Source organism: Hyposmocoma kahamanoa, unplaced genomic scaffold, assembly GCF_003589595.1.
Source record: "Hyposmocoma kahamanoa isolate Upper Pololo Valley unplaced genomic scaffold, ASM358959v1 200, whole genome shotgun sequence".
NCBI classification, from domain to species: Eukaryota; Metazoa; Arthropoda; class Insecta; order Lepidoptera; family Cosmopterigidae; genus Hyposmocoma; species Hyposmocoma kahamanoa.
The window spans coordinates 1,515,234-1,528,775 of NW_020653724.1; the positions used below are offsets into that span (position 1 = coordinate 1,515,234).

Here is a 13,542-nt window from a genome sequence, read left to right on the forward strand (position 1 = left end):
TCGAAAAATTTATTGTTATCTTGCATAGTTTACTTACCAACTGACCAACAAGCTGTGAAAAATCATTTGCGGAAAAACTGTTTTTAAAATTCCTTTAATTACCAGGAGTCGCTGACACGAAAGAGGTCCAGCCACTGGCACTGCCCTGCCTAATGTATGTACCTCAGAAAAGCTACATTTTGTTCCTGATTCAAATGTAGGGAGAACCACCATTGTCACAGGCTCAGGAAAAGTAAGATCCTGTCCCGTGGCGACTCTTTTACAACTTTAACGGTCCGCTACTAACAAGTCCATTGGTGGCATAAAAGAAATATAAAAGAAATTATCCTCCAGTGCCAGTGCATTAAATTCAGAAATATACATACATACTTTTTTGCCGTAGTGCCATCTGTCCTACAAGTTCACGTAATGGACAGTGACATTATTGTGAACGGGAATGATATATGCAATGCTCGTCAAGAAGATACTTAACCGCTCACGCGATGCGCTCCTCCTACCGCAAAATGGCGGCTATTTGGTTTCGCAAATTAGAAAAGGATTCAGTTGAAATACAAGTTTTTAAAAATAAAGATTATTATTCTGCATTGCTAAATAAATACCATCCGCACTACAACAAAAACATCTCAAATAAAATGCAGTAATGCACCGCAAATCCTGCACTTAAAAAGCACTAATGACATTTTTGGTGTACTTGGGTAAATATGATAATATTCCGTTTGAGTGGTTCTAATGTTTACCATGAAATTACTCTTAAAGTATAGTTTATAAACCTTTATATTCAGGGTAAACTTAAAAAACGCAATTTACGGTATGTTTTCAGTAAATAAACACCGACATCACCAGCCCAAACAATAACACACACGATTGTCATGACGTATTTTTGAAGTTGTTTATTTTTTTAAATGACAGACCCAGGCATTAAAAACTTTATGGTTTGCTAGAGTAGTTACCGAAATAGCAATTACTATTAGTTCTTTTACCTGTTATAACTTCGATATCCGATAAATCGGTATAAAATCATCACCGGCACCTCTAGGTGTGGTATGCTTCCAGAGACGCATGAATCGCGTGAGCGGTTATAACTGTCCTTGGTTTCATTGTAATATGAACTTAACCTTGTTTGCCTAACGCCAGGTGGTAAGCGACACGTCTATCCACAACCATTGCTGTGCTACTCAGCCCTTACCGCAAAGATCTGGGGCTTCTGGTACTGCGCCCCAACCTATAACCTAAGATATTTTCTTTTTTAACACAGACATTCGTAAGTACTAATAACTAGGACGAAAAAATAACCACGCCTTTTACCCCGCGGGGTTTGACCTTCATGTGCAAGTGTCTTGATATACTTATGCGACATTTATCATCTATTTATTATTCATAAACATTTCACTCCACCGTTTCTTATTTTTACGAGTTTCTTTTTATATGTTTGTTATATCTTCCACTATATTATCCCGTCTCAATTAGGCTGAGTTCAGCATTTCATATGGTTTTTTTTTTTGGGACTGTGGTCCTTTACACTACTTTTACGACATTGAGCTCCAAACCCTGTTGCCGAATTAGTCTGTTCAAGTAATTCCAATTCGTCGCCGGAGTCTGCAAAGAGTTATAATCCCTTGTGATGAATTAATGGACCTCACAGCTACTGCTGACGAGGACCTAGAACTAATTTATCCAGATCGATTCAAAATCGCACAGCAGAAGAAACCGTTACACTAGGGGAGTAACTATACAATCGAGTTTTAGATTTATTCGATTTGCTAAACGTCTACTAGTAGAACTGCTGCTACGTCCCGCAGTTATGTACTTTATAAGTTATACTAATTTAAAGGGCTTCAGGGTACGACATTATAGACAATTAGGTACGACGAAAAAATATGTATGATACGAAATCTAATAATGTTATCGTTCACAAGAGATTCTTACAATTTTCACTTTAGGAACTTCTGCAAATTTAGGAAAGATTATTATCGTTACAACAAACGACGCCTGAAAAACAAACAAGAAAAAATTTCCATCTAATCCGACCGTAAAAGAAAATTGGGGAATAAAAGTGTTCTATCGCAGCTCTAGCATATTGTTGCCAATACGGGTAGATAAATTGTGGTGGGTAGGGTTTCCACATAGGCAGATTTAGTTGAATATCAAGTACCTTTCATTATAGATCATGAATGAAATGAAGTACAATATGGTGTAGAGCCAAATCGAAGCCAGTAAATATATCGAAATGTCTCTTTCGTCTGCTAATCATTTGTCACCGTTTATGTATTCTTTTACGCTTGCTTTCCCAAAAAACTTGCAGAATATATAGGTTAGATAAAAATCGGAGTATTAAATTACATAAATTTATATTGAATTGATATTTAATTATTTTGTGTGAAATTACTCCACTAGTTTGTCATATTTATTAATACATAGATCGAACATTCAGAAAAAATTCCTTCGATCCGGTCGGATTCGAACTGACATACCATGCCAGACACTATACCAACTAAGCCACGGGACAAACCACCGGACCTCACGAATTTGTCTGTGTACTTATTGCCGAATCTTTGTATTTGGTTTTTTCAATTTTTTTTCAATTTATCAAAGTCAAAGTCAAAGATTATTTCTATATTCGATAGGTAAAATAAATTTACACTTGAAAACGTCACATTGAAGCTTCTGCTTTTTAAAAAGTACATCAAAAAGTCAATTGAACCATTGGTTGTTATAGTTCACAAAGCTGCTGCCGCTCGCGCCCCAACACATACGAGTATAATATCAGAAATAAGTGGGTCGATCTGTACCTACTGCAAATGAATATGACGTATGCCGTTACTGACAACTGAGTTATGGTTTAATAGCATTTATTCAGTTTGATAATGTGAACCAATTCAATTTTAAATCTGGTAGCCCTAAATAGTGGTGATGGGTAAAAAGAGGCATGAAGGTTGCGGGGTACGCGGGGAACGGGGTATGGTCGGGAAAGATAGCCAGCTGCGTCACACGAGACAATTTTTCGCTAAAATGGTTACACAAATTGAAATCCGTTGGATGCTCGATAACCGATGATTACCGTTTAACGGCTACATTTGGATGGCTGATTTTCATCAGCACTCAAAGCGGTCTTGTTTTTTTTGGGAGTTTTAGTTAGTCCTTGTAGCACATGCAATCCTCGCCAAACTCTCCGAAAATATGTGAAGACAACTGGAGAAGATCATATCGGGAAGACCCTCTTATTAAAGGAAACCGAGACTGATTTTTTGGTGTGGGTACATTGTAAATAGTACGTCTATATACGGAAACAGAAAAAAGAAAACTTGAAAATTAAAACCGATATATATGTACAAATAAGTGTTGCTAGTGACCTACAACATTTTACTTAAAACGAATTGTTATGTCACAAAGCATTACAAAACTATTAATTTCCAATTATCGATCACTTCGATGTAAATCATTGCAATTGTCTACTACTCAATATTGCGAAATTGGTCGAACAGGTTCGCATTTACTGAGAGAAACGGAGGGTTGCCTTTTACTATCTTATAAAGCTGTTATTAAGCACCCATGCAGTTACAAAGGCCTCTAAGACCCATGAAGGCTGTAAATTAACTACGAACCCAGGCTAAGAGGATTGTAAAATGTGCCAAGGACTTCAGTGGGATAGCAGTAAAAATACTAAATCTAAAACCCTTTCAGTTATACTAGATGGAGTGGTCCTAATTACAATTATTATACACTTGTTCGTCATTAATATTATATGCGTATAAAAATGAACACAACTACGAAAATGTACGAAATTCCAGTTAGATCCATTTTTAAAAATTAAAAGAAACGGAGGCTGTCTTCGTGCTCGGAAGGAACGGTTTTTTTCATTTTTTCATTTTATGATATCAAGTGAGCGGTGTATATTAGAAAAATCTGTAACGATTAAATTTATTTTGATTGAACGAGAGGATCCCCGTCGGATCTCATTTACACTGCGTGTAGAAATATGCAAAGTGTAGCAAAAAAAAGATGTCAAAAGATCGTAAAAAATTATTTTCAGAAAGTAGTATAATAGTACCAGTAGTAACATGAATTTTTAGGAAATTTTATCAGTTTATCTCTTTATTGAGGACTCTGTTGGAGCGTAAATTTACACTCGTTATCCGGTTCAACCGCAACCCTATAAATTTAATACGCCACCTAATTTTCAACCACGAATGCCGTCCCGTACCCAACAAATGTTCGGTGCACCACCACCACGCTATAACCCTCAAACAAACAACTTTAGATTGCCGCATAGAAATCCACTCCAATTTTCTAACTCACGACCTATGAGCGGAGTACAGCACTTTGCACCTAGAGCTCTGCCTCCTACCTCAATGGGATATGATTGGCGTAAATTCGGGAACCCACCGCCAAATAAGTATTTTAAGGCGCGGGAAATCAATTTAAATGATTGCGCTTATGACGATTCTTATTGCGATTACCAGGACTATTACGACGCAGCATATTATTGCAGTGACGTCAGTGACAGTCAATACTATGACACGACTTATAACTATGACGATAGGGTTCAGTTTTGCGAACCTAACACCAACGCGCAGTCAAGTAACGAACCGCAGGCTACGTGTACTAACGTGGAATCGGATTTTCAGGAGAGTGCCCCGTCCAACAAATTAAAATAGAAATTAATTTACAAACGCAGAGGCGGCTGCCCTTTGTACATACTGCAGATCCACCATTAAAGCTGTTAATCGATACGGGGGCTAATCAATCTTTCATAATTCCGGAATGCGTAGACAAGTATTTTAACTACTTCCCTTTAAATTACGATCCATTTGAAGTTACCAATGTCCACGGAAGCAGTCGTAAAGAGTACTCTATTACCCTTCCTTGCTTTTCCGAATTTAATAATACGAAACTTATAAAACTATTCGTCTACCGTTTCCATGATCACTTCGACGGTCTTATAAGTTTAGACCTACTTAACGAATGGGAAACGAAAATAGACCTGAAAAATCAAACATTAACTGTACAATATGCAGTCAATCCCATTAAAATGCATAATTCATGTAACGTCAACCTTTACGAGGACATCATACAGCTCGCTCGTCTAAAATGGTTCATATTCCGATAGACATACCGGACACCGATGTTCTAGTAGGAGAGGAGGTTATCTGTAATTGTCTCCTTCAAGAATGCGTAACTTCTGTTGTAAATAGTCGCGGATTATTAGAAGTTCATAACTTGACAGATGACGATATTATATTTTCTTTAGACCGGCCGGCGCAAGCGGAAGTATTGAATATCGAGTGCACGCGTGCTGAGCCACCACATATGGCACGCGCTCGCGGCGTATTCTCGCGCCTTAGAACGGATCATATGAACGCGGAGGAAAAAGAAAGTATAAAGGCCTTATGTTCGCGCTATGCCGACGTTTTTTACTCGGAGGGTGAACTGTTAACTTTCACGAATAAAATAAAGCACCGCATCAATACAACTGGTGAAGTGCCTATTTACACGAGAAGTTACCGATATTGATTCATACATCGGAATGAGGTTCGCGATCAAATAGGTAAAATGTTAGAACAAGAAATAATTAGACCCTTCACATCCGCATGGAGCTCTCCCATATGGGTCGTCCTCAAGAAAGCGGACGCATCGGGAAAGCAAAAGTGGCGTTTGGTGGTAGACTTTCGTAAATTGAACGAAAAGACAATTGACGACAAATATCCTATGCCTAATATTACGGACATTCTTGACAAGTTAGGCAGATGTATATATTTTACTACCTTAGATCTGGCATCAGGTTTCTACCAAGTAGAAATGAATGAAGTCGATATTCCAAAAACTACCTTTAACGTCGAGCACGGACACTATGAATTTTAAGATTGCCTCTGGGCTTAAAGAACAGTCCTTCTACTTTTCAAAGAGTAATGGACAACGTGCTTAGAGGCCTTCAAAATGAAATTTGCATAGTCTATTTGGACGATATAATAGTGTTAGACACTTCCCTACAAGAGGCCATCAATAATTTGCAAAAAATGCTGCAGAGACTCCGCGAGTCCAATTTTAAATTCAATTAGACAAATCGGAGTTCCTTAAAAAAGAAACTGACTATTTAGGCCATGTTTTCACAAGAGAAGGCATAAAACCGAACCCTGACAAAATTTCTGCAATTGAGAAATACCCAATACCGGAAACCACTAAACAAATTAAACAATTTTTAGGTTTAATTGGTTACTATCGAAAATTTATTCCGAATTTTGTCCGGATCACTAAACCGTTGGTCAATATTGACCTTGGACACAGACTATGTAAATTCATTTAAAAATTGTAAAACACTCTTGACAAATGACCCTATCCTACAGTATCCCGACTTTGACCGTGAATTTGTAAAAAAAAGGCAAAAATAACACCAACGCAGATGCTCTATCCAGAATTGAGTTACATAATGAGGAAACCAGTTCTATAGCCGCCAATTGTTCAGAGAAACCTCCATCTTTATTATCTAACTCATAAACAGAAACCGCGCATACTAGTCACGAAAACCCTATTTTAGAAATTCCTATAACTGATGAACCATTAAATAAATTCCACCGACAGTTGCACATCACTATTGTAAAGGACGTGAAACGTAGGGCCGTGACAACAAAACCATTTGATAACCACACTCGCATTTTAATTCAAGTAAATGAGTCAAGTTTGGAGAATGATATAGTTACTGCTATAAATGAGTATGTAAGCCCGAAAGTTAAAACGGCAAAGCTTATAAATCCACCTCTTGCCATGTATTCTATCATCCCCATCATCCAAGAAAAATTTAAGAGTTCATCTATGAACTTGTCTTGGCGAAATCAGAAATAGAGAACGTCAAGGAATATTTTCGGCAACAGGAAATAATTTGTAATTACCACGATAGTAAAACTAACCATAGAGGCATTGCTGAGTGTTATTTAGCCCTTTGAAAAAAAATACTTTTGGCCGAAAATGAAAGAACAGATAGCGAAATTTATAGGCGAGTGTATAATTTGCGGTCAAGCTAAATATGATAGGAATCCTGTGAGACAACAATTTAATTTACTGCCCTGCACGAAAAATATTTAACTTTTATAGACGTCTTTTCAAAATACGATCAAGCGTATCTTTTAAAAGACGGCACGGCGGTCAGTATATTACAAGGGTTACTACAGTTTGCTACACACCATGGTCTTCCCTATACTATAGTAACCGATAACGGAACAGAGTTCACGAATCAATTGTTTGCTTAATTCGTAAGAATTCATAAGATTAACCATCACAGAACATTAGCGCACGCGCCAAATGATAACGGTAATATCGAGCGTTTTCATTCGACCCTGGAACACCTTCGCATACTAAAATTACGTCATAAAAACACACCTATCGTGAACTTAATGCCATACGCAATCATCGCTTATAACTCTTCTAGACATAGTTTTAATAAATGTAAACCTTTCGACTTGATAACAGGACATTTCGACCCCAGGGACCCTGTAGATATAGATCCTGTTCCACATCTATAACAGCAATACCTGCAAAACCACAAAGCCCAGATGAATACGGTCTACGAACTAATTAATCAAACATCTTTAGACAATCGTACAGCATTGATAGAAAACAAGAATAAGACCCGGGAACCTGAAATAGAATATACCCCTCAACAACAAATCTTTATAAAAAATCCCATGGCTAGTAGGCAAAAAGTCGCCCCTACCCAGGACACCGTTTTAGCCGACTTACCTATCCACATTTATACATCTAAGAAACGTGGTCCTGTGGCTAAGTCCAGACTCAAACGAGTACCAAAAAATGCTAAATTGTTACAGGATTCTGATGCTTCAAACGGCAAGCCCACAGGAAATAAGACTTGAGACGTCATCGAGGGTGACGGACCAGGACTTTTACCCTTTAAACTAGGGCCGACCAAACTTATAATACATTACTTTCCTGCAGCGCATTCAATTAAATGATATCGAAGAAAAAATCTCTCCATTACAGACACAAATACAGACTTTTGAGACTAGACTTCCCAATGACACTTATGCATCGTATGAACTCCAAATTAACTATCTGAATAATAAGTAAGAGAAAGCTTTAACACAATTAGCCAGTTTAGAGCCAAACCGCGCTAAGAGAAGGTTAGTAAATGCCTTTGGAACTATAATAAAAAGTATAACCGGTAATTTGGATTATAATGACGCTTTGAACTATAATAACGCTATAAAAACTTTCCATAGAAACGAAGATAAATTAGCTTTTGAATTGAATAATTATATTAGCTACAGTAAAGGCTGGATGAAGAAGCACTTTGACGTCATTTCTCAGATCGTAGATAACCAAAATCTCATAAATAGTACATTAAATTCATTACTAGATAAAGAATATCTCCTAAATTCTAGCCTCATAATGTATGCAAAATCCGCTCAAATGCTAATAATCATCAGTGAAAATATAGACGATATATGCAATGAGTTAATTAACATAAAAATATACTAACATTCGTAAGAGCATCAAGTACGCATCATGCAATGCTCAAAGTAGATATTTTAAGTAATATGATAAATAGATTAGGAAAATTATATAGTAAGGAAAACATACTAGAAATAGAGTTGCGATAATTTTATAAAATTATAAAACCTGCTTTTTATTACGTAGATAATTCCGATAGTTACAGTAGAAAATTATAGTCTTTTTAGGTTATCAATAGTACCCAATAGAAACCACCAAGCCATTATTCCTTCCTATCCCTATATGGCAATTAGCGAGTCTGCATTCGTGTACATAGAGGTTGAATACCCGAAGCTAAGTCGTTACTTAGGTAGTCGTTACTACCTCCGTTAAGAAGGAGTAAACCATCAAATTCGTACTGTACCCGACTGCATCCAGCATCTCATCTCGAAGCAAACCCTGGAGAGTTCCTGCAAACTGTCATCCGTCACCCTATTGAAAGAAGCAGTGGAAAAACTAAACGAGGATCACTACATAATCTCACTACCGCGAGAAACAAAGGTACAACTGTCCTGTAAACGTGAAAAATACACCCAGCTACGAGGAACCTACCTTGCCTTGTTATTGTTTTTATTTATTGCCTATCCCATTGAAGTACAGCTTACGCGCGCCTGAGCTTACCATCATGAACGACAATGACGAATTGAAAGGCCAACCGCTCAAGATAATGAACATTCCAGATTCGAAGATGCAAAGTATCGACTCTATCCACATCAATCTACACTCGATCGACTTAAAGAGTCTTCATAATGCTCAGAATAAAATATCGCTACAGAATCCAGTGAAAATCAACGAACCGTCTACCACAACACTGTACCGTACTACGATACCCCTCTACGCTGCACTATTCGGTGCAACCGCACTTACAATAGTAATCATGCTACGACGCTACGGACTACTTAAACTTAGAAAAGACAAAGCCATCGATCCAGCCAACTACCGTCAATATGCAAAGCCTGATCTCCCCGAACCAAGACGTCACGTAAATTGTGGAATACCTGGAAAATTTGGAGAACGCACTTTACCATCAACATTTGATCTCCAAGTTCTCAAATAGTTGCTGATCTGAGAGGGGAGGAATTACACATACTGGATACATGAAGATCGCTGACATCGCCTTAGCAACTAGGTATTAACTAAATATTGCAACATGGGGTTAATGCCAACGCTGCGGAACGTGAGCACCGTCAACGCCGCCGACTCCGCGGAACGTGTAAGCTGCCGCCGCGTGACCACCATCGGAGCCGCCCGCGGGGACGTCATCGCCTTCACTTTGCATCTAGCATCGATCGGGGCATTAGCCATAACTTTTATATTGTAATTTTCTTGTAATTAAACTTATTCTAAATAATTTTGGTTTTTTTTTAAATCCTGCGGCTGCAACCTTCGTAGTTCGTTATATGTATAACATGCATTTAGACGTTGAAAACATAAACATTTTATTGTCTTTGTTTAACTACTGTATGCCGTCGTAAGCGAAAAGAGATAGCACTACATTGATTTATGTCAAACACGGGAATCGAAAATATGTAACGTCATCTTAAATTCCCACTATCCTCATTTTACCATTTTTGGAGTACCCTTTGACATTCGCATCCGGTTGTCACGGGGAAGTACATGAAATGTCAAAACCGATGCTTGGCCAGATGTTTTATTGAATTATTCGCATGAATTGTAATAAATATGAACAAAAATATTTACAGTGAGAACAATTAAGTATTGATTAAAATGCGTCGCTGCGGCATTAATGGGTGTGGCAGTAGAAAAAGCGGAAATCAACCGAATGTTACATACACCGGCATGTGTTATTTTTTTGTCAATAAACCATGCAACAGCCCAAATATTTCATGTAATTAGACTCATTTAAGTGGTTTATTCATAAGTCTTACCGAATTTTGCTTTAGTTACTTTAGATTGCTGGTTGTTAGTATATTTTGAAGATTGCAGATAACGATTATTTTGAGACAGGGTTGTTCTTGTAAGCAGACATATTATCGATATTCTGTTATTAAAACAATTCACTACGAGGTTTTTATTTTTTCATTATTATTATTTTTATTTATAAAGTTTACCTACAAATGAAATAAGAAAGAAAGAATGGTTGGAAATTATAGGATTGCGCAACATAAATTTTTATTGGATCAAATATCACCTTCGTATGTTCGCTCCATTTTGAAGAGTCAATTTTTAATAGAACTTTGAATGTAACTAGATTACATGATAATGCTATTCCATCGTCGTATTTATTGGTAAATAATTTTATATTTCATTTTGAGTAAACAAGAGACATTGCTAGGCATTCTCAGTTCCTTAAAACTATCCACTCGTTTCAGATTTTTCCCCACTGACAACTCTAACATTATATAACATATATTAGATGCACTGACGTAATAATTATAGGCGCCCAATAATAAATAACAGCAGCTACAATAACTTGTACGTCATCCATATAGTTTCAATGTAAATGATAACTGACAGCGACCAACGTGTGGGCAGCTACACAGAACTCATCTACATTGGCCGTTGTAATGCTCTTTTTCAAACTTGTCGAGCATGTAGACAGCTGCACTAGCTGTATATCAATTTTCTGCGCTCGCGTTGGCCTAGGCTCGACCAATATGTGCAAGAATACTTGTTTACGCTACAGCCAACAGTACAGCCAAATACTTCTAGAATGTTAATTGAAGTGTAGAATATGCAGACAACAAATGCTGTTACCCAGGTGACTGACAATTAATAATAACAATATTATATCTGATTTTATGATTATCGATAATGTTATTACAATTATATAAGTAACTTTATTTATTTCAAAAATTAAATGGAAGTGTTAGATTCACCTAAATCAAAATCACTGATATCAATTCTGTACCAATACATAAATACAAAACAGCTTAAACTATTTGGAAACCTTTTAAAAAAATGTAATATCAGTCTTGAGATTGAAAATGCGTGGATGTCTCCTGACTTATATTATTTTTCGTAATATGTGAGTATTTATAAATGCAAAACAGTAAATTCAAATTCTTATATCTATTATCCCGGATATTCCCATATGACAATGACTATAGATCTACTTTAATTAAACATTTTAATCATAATTTGATTACAGTAAACTATACAAATAACAAACATAACAAAAAAGAACAGTTTGAACATTCAAGCCATACATTTGCATGTCTTTTTTTATATTATGTAGGCAGCAAACAAGCATACGGCCCGCCTGATGGAAAGCGGTTACCGTCGCCTATCCGCCAGAACGCCTACAACACCTGGGGCGTCACGAGCGCGTTGCCGACCCTTTAGGACCTTTCTCAAACCCCTTTTGAAGGACTCCATGCTATATTCCTGCGGGAAAACCCCGACAGGGAGTTCATTTCATAACCTAATTGTACGTGGGAGAAAGCTCTTCTGAAACCATACATTACGAGCTCGACTCGGTTCCAGAGTGTGAGGATGGACTCCCTGCCGGTGGCGAGCGGTGCGATCGTAAAATGTTGCTGTTGGCATCATGTCAAACAGTTCTTCAGAACATAGGCCATTGTACAAGCGATAGAACAGGCATAGGAAGGCAAAGTCTGTCCTCCAAGACAGTGGCTCAATGTCGTCTGTAAGCACAGGATCATCAACAATTCTCATAGCACGTCTTTGAACCCGTCAAAGGGTCCAAGCTGGCGTCCAGGAGCTCCCCCTTCCAAAGATGGCAGCAGTATTCCATGTGGGGACGGACTTGTGACTTATAAAGTAGCAGTCTCTGCTCCGAAGTGAAATACCGCTTAGCCCTATTGAGCACACCAAGCTTTTTGGGCGCCAGCTTGACTTTGCCATCTAAGTGACTACGGAACTGAACGTCACAAGAGATTTCGACACCAAGGATCCCGATGCTCTGCGAGATATTTAATAGCTTGTTCTGGAACTGAAGGTCTGCAGCAAATGGCGTCTTTTTAGCGGTGAACGCGCAAACTTGTGTCTTGGTAGGGTTAAATTGGACTAAGTTTAGTCGTCCCCAATCAGAAACCTCTCCACGGTTTTTTCCGTTTGTGACACAACTTGTTTACAGCTCTCTTCTACGAAAGACCAAGGGACTTAGCATGGCCAGTGTAATAGCTGTCCACCGTACTGTCATCTGCGTAACAGTGAATGCCGTCAGTAGACAGCATATCTTGATGTGCAGCAAAAACAGCGTTGGGAACAGCACAGAACCTTGCGGGACACCAGCGTTAATGTCCAAACCGTCAGAGCAACTACCGTCGACGACCGCTCTTATGCTTCTGCTGGACAGAAAGCTGTCAACTCATTTGCATAGCCCCTCGGGTAGCCCGTATGATGAGCGCGTAGAGGCGTGTTAATACAGGACACAGTTCCAAAGCACACACTTTAAGCACCACTGCCGGTATACCGTCCGAGCCATGGATACAAATACTTCGCTTCGTTTGTCCAATATAAGAGAGACCGCACTCACAGTCAAGCTTGTAAACTCCTGCATCCTGTAAGGGGATGTTACATTTCACTGAACTGAGAAATCTTACTCAGGGGCTTGAAATAGGTTTTGATAGATGCACGCCTGAGGACTCTTTCGATCGTGTCAATAACACCTCTCATGTAAGGTAAAATGGCAAGTCTTCACTCGACTGTTGGTGGTTTTACACGGGGCCTGCGGCATTGGCGTGGAATCTTCAACGTATTCGCATGTAGGACTTGCTTTATATGCTGAAGTTCCCCTGCCAGATGATTACTGTCGCAGACACCATGTTCTCTCTGAAACAAAAATTAGCCCATGGTAGCTAACAGGCTAGGATGGCGATGGGAATTACCATTGAGATACCGATCTGTATTGGTTTTCTTTCGAAATACAGTATGGCCTATGGAGATACGTCGGTATAGCGATGGGCTTATAATGAACATCATTGATGGACTCCCTTCCCATCCCTTAATGAACTGAAATGTTAATCCAGTACCTTCTTCCTCCCTATCCTACTGGGTCCAACTCTATATTGAAGACGCTTTTCATAACAATATTTTTATAAATAACATACCAATAGA

The 13,542-nt window shown here is 38.2% G+C and overlaps 1 protein-coding gene across 1 annotated transcript in view; it reads left to right on the plus strand.

Annotated features, from left to right (window-relative positions):
- The window catches only part of LOC113226753 (metabotropic glutamate receptor 3-like), a 201,552-nt gene extending 196,041 nt beyond the window's left edge, over positions 1–5,511 (plus strand). Inside the window, exon 6 of the mRNA XM_026459482.1 lies at positions 5,225–5,511. Within this exon, the coding sequence (XP_026315267.1) occupies positions 5,225–5,511 (287 nt within the window). The remainder of the gene's footprint in view (positions 1–5,224) is intronic.
- Positions 5,512–13,542: the final 8,031 nt, after the last annotated feature.